At 40.4% G+C, this 11459-nt stretch overlaps 1 protein-coding gene across 1 annotated transcript; it reads right to left on the reverse strand.

Annotated features, from left to right (window-relative positions):
* Positions 1-7243: 7243 nt before the first annotated feature.
* LOC149424866 (uncharacterized) lies at positions 7244-11128 on the reverse strand. Its single transcript, XM_089646847.1, has one exon. The coding sequence runs from the start codon at positions 11126-11128 to the stop codon at positions 7244-7246; it is 3885 nt and encodes a 1294-aa protein (XP_089502973.1).
* Positions 11129-11459: the final 331 nt, after the last annotated feature.

Raw genomic sequence — 11459 nt, forward strand, 5'->3', positions numbered from 1 at the left:
GAAATAAATGAGTTGATTTACATATTTAACAATTTTCTATCTACCATTTGCATGACATCGAGATATTGTAATTTATTTCTCTGTTTCACATAATTGGTCAATTGCACCTCAAACCATGTTGCTCCAAAATATTTTATCTACAAATTATGTCAGATAAAACTAAGTTGTCCATACAATCAGCGAATTAAGCCTTGCACCAAAATAAAACTTATGTTAAAAATTACATATAAATAAATAAGTTGCTAGAACTTTGGAAATCTGATTATTACTAATCAAAAATGTCTTTTACTGGCTGGGTAAGATCTGACAACATACCCTTTTGGCAAACTTGCGATGCGCCTGATGTCTGATGCCACGGTAAAATGGTAGCGTTGGTTTGTGATTTAAAACATGTTTTCGATAATAGTTTCAATTTTAATGACCAATTTCTTATTATAACTGAATATTTTAATATTGTATCAGACGCAAGTCCTTTACATTGACTGTAAATAAGGGGGTGCTGAATCTTCTAGTCGGTGAGCTGCTTTATGTTCAGGGCCTTTTCCGGTTGCTGTGATGTCGTATATCCAAGGAAAGAGCAGTAGGTAGTCCAAGGAAGCGAGAGGTCAGAATTCAAAGGCGGTTGTAGTAGTTCCAGCGGGAGAAGCAGTCCAGAGTGAAGCGGTCAGAGTAGATGTCGGAAGAGAGAGACTTGAGATCGCTTTACGCGCAGTATATATAGGACTAGCGGGGGCGCGCACACATCGGTGTGCGCGCGTCTAAAATGCCCCGCGTAAACGAGGTGCATTTTTGTGCAGCTTCGTGTGTTTTCATATGACTTTAATAGTCAATATTAAAATTATTTATTCAATAGTACTCTTTACGCCGCTTCATCTCATGAAAACTGTTTTTCCCTAGCATTTTTAATGTTTTTATAATAAATTGTACAATATGAATCAGTGGGTCCTCAGACCGATATTGGTGTGAGGAAATCCTTATAACTACTTAATATTAATGTTTACATATTTCAATATTACTTTACAACATAGACGTGAGTCCAGCCTTTCAACCTGTATATTTTTATTTAGCATTGTTGCGGCGAGACTCACGCAAATCTAACATTAATTTGCGCAATTATATATGAAAAGAGAAATATTTCTAGGTTTATCGTGGCTTTACGCTGATTGGCTGACCGTTGCCGCTCACTGTTTGGCCTAGCTTCGCCTAGGAAAAGGAGAGGGGATGCTACGTAAATACTGGGTCCATGGCTTGCGATGTGCCCAGTGTTCTCGAGCCGGGGAGGGGATACTACGTAAATACTGTGTCCTGGCGCGCGTTGTGCTCAGTACTCGCCGGCCGGGTAAATACAGCTTTCTTATCCTCACATGGTCAGACATCTGCTTTGCGGCCTTTGGGTAGCATTGCGTAATGCGTTCGATACATCCTCCCCCCGGTGCAGTATCGGCTGCGCCTAGCAAATTCGAACGTGACGGGATGCTTTTGTCCGGCGGCGATCCATTCGGCCGGTTCCTTTTTGGCGGCGTGGGTGGGCCTCTTGTGATTTAGGGCCCGTGTTTGGTGTCGTCATGAGTACGGCAATTTTGACCGCCGGGCGCACGTACACTCCGGTGTTGGTTTGGACACGAACGGTCCTTACATGCCCATCAGCGGCGGGCATTGTTTCAATGATTCGCCCGCGGGGCCAACTATTGCGGGGCAAAGCGGGATCCACGATTAGCACAAGATCACCCGTTTTGATAGGGGTACCTGGCTGGTGCCATTTTTGACGTGCGGCTATAGTGGGCAAGTATTCCTTCATCCATCGCCGCCAAAACATATCTGCTAATTGCTGGCTGATTCGCCATTGTTTTCTTAGGCAGACCTCTTCTTCTTTTGCCGCATACAGTGACAGGTGTGGCCGCTTTCCTGCTGATCCCAGCAAAAAATGGTTAGGGGTTAGCGGCTCCTCATCTCTCGGGTCGACAGAGACATGAGTCAGCGGGCGATTGTTCACTATGTACTCTGCTTCTGCCAGGGCCGTGAGGAGAGTTTCTTCTTTCGGTGAGCGCTCTTTCATAGTTGACTTGAGGGCTCTCTTTATAGAGCACGAGGCGCTCCCAAGCTCCCCCCATGTGGGGAGACAGGGGGGGGATAAATTTCCACGATGTTTTTTGTGTTGCAATGTAGTTTTGTACTCTGGGGTCTCGACTGATTGATTCCAGCGCGTCTCGGATTTCTTTGTCAGCGCCATGGAAATTAGTCCCGTTATCGGAGTATATACATTCGGGCTGGCCGCGTCTAGCTGACATTCGCTGCATTGCCATTATAGCTGAATCGGCACTTAGTGAGGCCGCTAGCTCGAGATGTACAGCCCTGGTTGACAGGCAGGTGAATAATGCCCCGTACCGTTTCTCTCGACGCCTACCGATTGTCACTTCCATAGGGCCAAAATAGTCTAGGCCGCAATGCGTGAAGGGGCTCACGTGATGTGTAAGCCTGGCAGCCGGTAATGGTCCCATCAGTGGTGGCAGTGGTTGAGCTCTCCTAATGCGGCATACTAGGCATTCATGCGCTATTCGGCGAAGGTTGGTGCGCAATTTCAATATAAAAAAGCTGCCTCTGATTTCCGCCATGGTTTTTTCGGTGCTTGAATGGTCCGCCATTTGATGATAGTGGCGGATCAGGAGCCGAGTGTATACCTCGTCACCATCACAACAATAATCCGCTGTACAGAAACACGCTGTGAATTTCGTTCCTGTTTAAAATTAAACAAGTAAATATTCTAAACGTATTTGACAAAAAAATAGTGCACTAATATATACGGAATTGCGGTAGCAGTGTAGTAAAGAAGTGTCAAGCTGTACTAGTACATCTGTAATAACCTAAATCTGAATTTAAAAAAAAAATTTTGCTCTCAAAACAATTGATAAATAGCGATTACTCGGTCCGAACTCTGTGCCAGTGTTGAACTCAGTTTATGTGTGTGTGTGTGTACGTGACTACGACGTTCGACCGCCGACCAACATCGTCCACGCAGGGCCGCTAAACCTTTTACCACTCTACATTTCGAAGCAGTACCATGAACACCAGTGACACCCTTTCTTTCATCTCTGCGGCAAACCAAATTATAAATTCCTTACAAAATACTATAATGGACCCAAGCAATAAGTTTACAAAAGAACAAATGGGGAAATTGTCACCAAAACTCACAGAACTGCTAGGGAATATAAGCCTTGTTGCTACCAAAATGGGCTTTCTGGAGAATAATCAGCCTACAAAAAATACTGATATAAAAAAACAAAAAAATATAAAAAACAAGTACAGTATCTTAATTACTCCAAAAAATAAAGATACATCAACAGAAATACAAAATAAAATTCAAAGGCACTTTAAAACCAGCCAATTAGGAATATGCATTGAAGGCATTAAAAAAATCTCCCAAAATCGAATTGTAATCGATTGTGTTAATAAAGAAGATGCTAAAAAACTACAAACTTTAATTTCAAAAGATCTGCAGGATATTGACTGCAAAGAATTAACAAAGAAAAAACCAACAATGATATTCAAGGGAATTTTCAACGACTTCATCAAAGAAGATTTTACTGACGATATCTTGGACAAAAATGAGGATATCAAAATTGTAACGCAAAAAACAGAAAAAAAATCTATTTTTAACATAAAAGCAATAATTAAAAACAAATACAATGACACCGCTAACTACATAGTAGAAGTAGACAGCACAACCAGGAAGATTCTATTAAATAAAGAAAAAATAAACATTGGCTACCAGCGAGTTACGGTTGGCGACGCCTGCCCAATAATACAATGCTACTTCTGTCTACGTTACGGACATACATCAAGAAACTGCAACCAGAAAGAGAAAAACAATTTGCCTTCCTGCTCGCACTGTGGAGCTGCTCACTTGTTCAAAGAATGTCAAGCTTCATCAAATCAACCGAGGTGTGTAAACTGCACTTTTCAAAATGAGAGATTTCAACTGTCATTTCCTACCAATCATACTGCGAATGATAAAACCAACTGTTTGTATTATAAAAAAATGCTGGCATTCGCACAACAGAAAATTGAATACTAATTTGGATTCAAGGTATATTTTTCATAGTAACTCATGTTTATTGTCAATATATTATGCATGTACCTGCACATTCAAAAATTTAAAAACTAACAAAATTAATAATGCTATGACATATGCTTTAAAAAAACATGATGTTTCTTATCAATCTCCAGTATATAAAACAAGTATACTTACTATTAAAACTGAAAATTCTAAGAAATATTCAAAAATGATACTAACAATTAAAAAAAAAATGTCCATAATCAAACTAACTGTCAATATTACAAAAAAATACTTGCTCTTACGCAACAAAAATTGGAATACTGTTATAAATTTTAAAGATGTCTATAAAAATAACTCATGTCTATTCTCAATGTCTTACAAATACGCATGTATTTTTGAATATCCACAAGATATAAAAAATAATAATTCTATAGTCTATACATTAAAAAACCGACAAATCTTTCATCATTCTACATACTTTAAAGTCAGGATATATGTATTTAAAACCAAAAAATTTAAAACATTCTCTATATTGAAGATAAAAACCCTAAATATTTTCTTCATAATAACACATCTCTACATACTACACTTTTATGTTTATTTTTACGATACATTACATCTACGTTCTACATTTGTATATTCCTACCAGAAAATAGATAATACAACAACAATCCACAACTACGTTTATCGAAGGCTAGTAAATTATAGAATACTAAAGTCTAATTATAGATACATTAATTTGTCAAAATTATTATTATATACATTACTAACCCATATATCATGCTGCCAATATTCTATATGCAATAAATCTCTACACTATATGTTCACTTGTACTATTGATATATTCTTACACAAGCTATTTTTTATTGTAATTATTATAAAAAGAAGAACGAATCAAATTAATTTTTGCTGTCAATTAAACAAACACTTACTATGTCTCCGAGTATTATCTAAACATAAAATAAATCTTATAGAAAAAATCAAAACCTACAATTTTAGATATGAACTGAAATCGAGCAAGAATAGTGTTACACTAATTATGAGCATTATTACTTATTCATTTCCTCGTAGAATTATATATACATATTTTATCACACCTAAATAAATGCAATGGAAAATTTTAACTTAAGCGAAATTGATAAAAATCTAAATATAGAAGAATACGTATGTGAAGTAGCCAGTGAATGCAATAGGATCTATGACAATATAATAAATAGACTAACAATCTTGCACCTAAACATTAGAAGTATAAATAAAAACATGGATGAACTTCTGGTATCCCTAAATACTTTATGTTCACAGCCAGATTTCATAATACTATCCGAGGCGCACATACATGCAAACATAAATATACCAATAATCCCAAACTACAAAAATTACAATACAAATTATCAGATTAATAAAAATAGTGGAATTGTAGTATACGCTAAAGAAAAATTTACTGATATCAATATTACCGAAATACACATATGCAAAGCAAACTGTTTGTCATTAAATTTTGTTATAAATAATATGCCATTCAATATAATCGCAATATATCGAACACACAGCTCTGATGTATCTTTATTTATAGAAGAATTAAAAAAAATACTATGTAACAAAAACCATCTAAATTGTATCGTAATAGGTGATTTAAATATTAATATTGGTCCAAATAACCACTGTAAAAATAAAATAGACTATACAAATGCTATGAGTGAAATGAACTTTATATCATGTGTAAATAATTACACAAGAGAATTTGCAAACCAATCGCCATCATGCCTGGACCACATATGGAGCAATATTAAACACACAGAAAAAATTAAATCTATTATATGGAAAAATGATATAACAGATCACCATACAAATATTTTTATTTATGATTTAAATAAAAACTTAGGATTAAATGACTCTAGAAAAAATATTAACATAATTTCCAAATTGAACAATGTAAAATTAAATAATAAATTAAGTAACGAATCGTGGTCCTCAATACTAAATTGCCAAAACCCAGACATGTGCGCAAACTTCTTTGAAGAAACTTTAAATGCTCATATCGTAGACTGTACAACCTTTATAAATAATCAACCTAGTTCTAAATTAAGGAAAATCAAACCATGGATTACGCAAGGATTACTCATATCTATCCGGAAAAAAGAAAAACTTTTCATAGATACAAAAAAAAACTCTACCAATAGCCAAGTAAAAAACGATTACAAAATATTCCGGAACAAACTCATTAAAATTATCAAAGACACAAAAGAAAAATATTACAGGGAGAAAATAATCCTCACAAAGGAAAACCCTAAAAAAACATGGAACACTATAAATGAAATAATGAATAAAAATAATAAAAATAAGTCTACAATAAATGTCATAAACAATAATGGAACTAAAATAAATGCTATCCGTGAACCAAAAATATGCGCAAATATTTTCAACAAATTTTTCGCCACCGTCGGTCAAAAACTTGCATATAAAATTGACCAAAATTATCAACCTGATGACATACATAAAGATAAAATAACAAATAGCAATCTTTCAATTTTTAAACCGACTACAGAAAAAAATATTGAAAACATAATACAATCACTTAAAAATGGTAGTGCGCCAGGATACGACGGTATAACTACAGAAATCTTGAAAAAATACTGCAATTTTCTAACCAAACCGATTACGCATATAATTAATGTAAGTACTAAATACGGAATATTCCCGTCTAACTACAAAAAAGCCATTATAATCCCAGTTTATAAATCCGGAGATTCAAAAGAAGTAAACAATTACCGCCCAATATCCTTATTATCCAACATTGCAAAAATACACGAAAAAGTAATAAAAAAACAAATTACTGATTATACAGATAACCAAAAATGTATTAACCCTAGTCAATACGGTTTCAGAGATAAACTTAGCACACAAGACGCAATTGCAGAATTAACTAAGCTTATTTACAAAACATTAGATAGAGGCAAAAAGTGCCTAAGTATATTCATTGACCTCCGTAAAGCTTTTGATAGTGTCTCACATTCAAAATTAATTAATAAACTAAATAATATAGGAATTACTGGCAAAGCTAAAACATGGTTAAAAAGTTATCTCTATCAAAGAACTCAACAGGTTAAAGTAAACAACGAATTAAGTGAAATAGAAAATATAGATTTTGGAATTCCACAAGGAACTGTTTTGGGACCTTTACTATTTATACTATATGTAAATGAACTTTTTGAACTCCCACATAAAGGCAGGACCGCAAAACCACCTGCTAGTGGGCGAGAGGTCGGGCGGCTCGATGTCTCTTGTACCGATATCGGCCGGGTTTAATTTAGTAGGTACCCATCTCCAATTAATTATCTCACTTAGGTCGTCAATCTCTCCTAGCCGGTTGGCCACGAAGGCGGAGTAAGTCCTCGGGTCTGTCCTTAGCCAACACAAGACGGTCGTTGAGTCCGTCCAATATGTTATTCTTCTAATGTGAATTTGGCTTTCCCTTTTGATTGTAGCCGCCAATCGTGCAGCCATTAGGGCTGCTTGTAGCTCAAGGCGCGGTATAGAAAGGGGTTTCAATGGTGCCACTTTACATTTACTAGCCAGGAAAGTTGAGTGTGTGCCTTCCTGGGAGTTTTCGGTTAAATAAGCAATAGCGCAACACGCCGACTCCGATGCATCGCAGAACAGGTGGAGTTCAAAATCGCCGTTTTTATTAATTAAGCATCTTCGTGGTATAGAAACGCTACTCTGGCTGAGAAGTAGTAGCCATTCCGACCATTTATTCGCGTGCTCGGGTTTAATTGGTTCATCCCAACCTATATTCGATCTCCACACTGCTTGTAGAAGTATTTTTGAACGTATTGTCAAGCATGATACGAAACCAATAGGATCAAAAATCTTCATAACAATACTTAGTAATTGTCTTTTCGTTGGGTGTGGGATCATCTCGGCTGAGGCGGCCTCCCTGAAGCTGTAGAGAAAGTGATCACCTATGGGGTCCCATACGAGGCCTAGTATGCGCTCGTTTTCGTGGTCCCCGCTGTTAATAGGTATTGCCGATTTCGCCCGTTTTTCAAAGGGTACTTCTGCAATGGCGGCAGGGTCATTTGAAGCCCAATTAGTGAGCAGGAAACCCCCACTTGCAAGGATTGCGCTCACCTCCCGTACCAACTTGGTGGCTTCGTCCGATGTGTCCACGGCGTCGAGATAATCATCCATATAAAATTTTTCCTGTATGGCTGTTGCCGCGGCGGTATATTGCACTTTGTGTTGCTCAGCTACCTTGTTTCTCACGAATTGCGCGCTGCTTGGGGAACAAGTTGCCCCAAACATCATAGAGGTGAGCATGTAAGTGCTCGGCTCTTCATTTGGCGTTGCTCTCCACATAAATAATTGAGATGGTTGGTCCTCACTTTTTATTTTTATTTGTAAGAACATTTCTGCAATATCTGCTGCGAGCGCGATTTTTCCTTCGCGGAAGCGCAAAATGTTACCCAATAGCGAGGAGAGCAGATCGGGCCCTGTTAACAGTTTATCATTTAATGATACACCTCGACAGCGGCTTGCTGCGTCGAAAACCACTCTTAGCTTTCCCGGTTTATTGGGATTAACTACCGCGAAATGCGGTAGGTACCATTTTCGAGGGCTTGGAATGGCCGCCTCCTGAATATTTAATTTGCGCGCGTATCCACGTTCGATCAGAGAATTAATTTTCATTTTATATGCTGCTTCTAATGTATTATTTTTCGCTAGCTTTCTCTCTAATGCGTATAATCGTTTTAGCGCGCACTGTTTGTTGTCAGGCAGGTGCGTATTATCTTCTTTCCACAGTAGGCCCGTTTCCCACCGGTCGGTGTCATATGGCCGAGTGGTGTTTTCCATGAGGGCCTCTGCTCGCTGAATAGTCGCATTTACGCGTGTCGCTGACGTCACTCCAAGTGAATCGATCGCAAAGTTTTGTTTTATTAGCTCTGAGAGCTGTTGGTCTCCACTCTCGGCTTCACCGATAATGCTCAGCGTTATATTTTCTACGGGATGAATGCCTCCATGCGCGATCCAACCGAGTGCAGTACGGGACAGCATTCTTTTCTCGGTATCTTCGCGCACCTCTCTTGACACGATGAGATGCACGTTGTAATGTCCCAATAATATTTTTGGTTTCACTTGGCATCGACCGGCTATGTTTTGTTGCGGTAGGTCCAGGTTTCGCACTGTATTCGCCGTAATAACATATTCGTCACCGTCTCCGCGCACTGATAGTTTAACTCGCCGGGATGTACTATCTGACGAACACATACCACTCGCCCCGTGAATACGGAGCCCGCGGGTCGGCCCGTTCGCTCCCACTTTGTCCGCTGTTTCATTGTCTAGAAGGGTCACAGTTGACCCCTCGTCTAGTAGGGCATAAATTGACACTTGCCCGTTTGGGCCACATATGGTTACCGGTATCACTTTCAACAGCACAGATTCATGTCCATACGACGTGGTACTGGTTACAGTTTGGTTTTCACTATCGCGCGAGGTACCGGCAGATGATTTCACACGCGACGGGTCGTGAAGTAGTTTATGATGAGGAAGCCGACAAGAACCCACTCCACACCACACACGGTATTTGCACGCTCTCGTATGGTGTCTTGCGTCTAGACATTTATGGCAAAGTCGGGAATTTTTTACTTTTTCCCATCGTCCGGGGATATTTTTCCCCAAAAACACGGGGCACTCGTGAATTTTGTGCGAATTTAAACACTGTGAACACTTTTCGCTCTCCGTATCAGTTTGAGAATTTTGCGCATACACTTGTTCCCGTCGTGGTCGTATTGGAACCCGAGCATTGTCAACTAAGCCCGAGCGCGGGATCGCGTTTGTGAGCCGCTTTAGAAATGCGGCTAATTGTTGAATTGTCGCACTTATCACTTGATCGGCTATTTTATCCAACCACGCCACTCTTAGGACGAGAGGCATTTTCGACGCAATTTCACTTAGTAGCGCGGGGTTAGATAAATAATCACACTTAAGACTGCCGAGTGAGGCCACCACATTTTGAACTGTACCCGAAAACTCAATAAGTGCGTCGTTTGATGCATCTTCGGGAAGCCGCGGCAACTTTTTTATTTTTTCAAACATCAGTGATGCAATTGTGTGAGCACCACCAAACCGATGTTCTAACACGTCCATTATTTCCGGTACTTGCGTGGGGTCCAATAGGAGTGGACTTACCGCTTCACGAGCCTTGCCTTTCAATGCTCTCTGAAGGCGCATTAGGTTTTCTGATTGCGTCATCCCACACGTAGACGTTGATTGATAAAATTGAGCGCGCCATGCTGGCCACTCTACGGCGTCTCCGTAGTATGGTGGGAGGTCCTTAGCGCTTGATTGGCGTGCGATAAGGGACGCCATGCGGTTTTCTTCTTCAGGCTGCTGCCGCGGAGTACCGCCATTTTGCGAGGCGCGGAAAGCCTCGGTCATAAAGGCCGCAAACTGTTGAAACGGATTTGCTGGCGCCGTTTGTTCCGTTCTATTATTGACCCAGTCTTGGGTTTGTCGCGCCGTGTCATCCTGCGTGGGATGGCCCGGGAATGTCGCGTATGTGTTGTTTGCAGGCGGTGTCTGGCCGAACTGCGTATGTGGTGAGCCCGGCTGATATTCCGGATTGTAGGATGCTGCGGGGATCTGCGAGGCCCCTTGAGCTGTGGTTTGGGTCGGCTGTTGTCCGGATATTGTGGCCGGATACTCCGTGTTGATGATAGCAGGCTGCAGAGGGGTTGTTTGGCCTCGCATCGTGGTGTTGGATGCTGAAGACCGGTACTCTGCGCTGTTTTGTTGTGCGGCACCTTGCATGGAGCCTTGTAGGGCGCCCTGCATGGCACCTTGTTGATGTGTGGTTGCCTGCTCTGTATGTGTGTCAGGTTCCACTAAAGGCGCTTGTTTTTTCGTAGGAGCCGCTATTGAAGCGATGAGGGCCTCCTGTAATTTCCGATTTCGTCGCCTTTCTGCTCTCAATTCTCGCTGCAGTTGTTTGAATGAATCTGCATTTGACGCCTCGCTGTCTGATGATGAGTCATGGATGGGTATCTGTACCGGAGAATGGTCCGATATCGCCATTCCAGCGGCTTGTGGCTGGGCGGCCCTCACCGCGGCGGCCGCATTAGCGGGCTGCGTAATTGTAGAGGGACCGGCGGCTGGCTACTGCCAGCGGCTTGTGACTCTTCTTTTCCGGTTCCCTCCAATATATTCTTCCCGGAGCGTAGAGATGGTGTCATCTTGGCAGCTGGAGACTAGAAAATGCGGCTGCGAAGGACCACACAATGTATCAGACGCAAGTCCTTTACATTGACTGTAAATAAGGGGGTGCTGAATCTTCTAGTCGGTGAGCTGCTTTATGTTCAGGGCCTTTTCCGGTTGCTGTGATGTCGTATATCCAAGGAAAGAGCAG

This window comes from Hesperophylax consimilis, chromosome 3 (genome assembly GCF_061612785.1).
Source record: "Hesperophylax consimilis isolate HC1 chromosome 3, BYU_Hcon_1.0, whole genome shotgun sequence".
NCBI lineage: Eukaryota > Metazoa > Arthropoda > Insecta > Trichoptera > Limnephilidae > Hesperophylax > Hesperophylax consimilis.

What these genes read in the sequence shown, in the direction of transcription:
- LOC149424866 (XM_089646847.1), bottom strand. Translation starts at nt 11,128, where the DNA reads ATGGCGATATCGGACCATTCTCCGGTACAGATACCCATCCATGACTCA.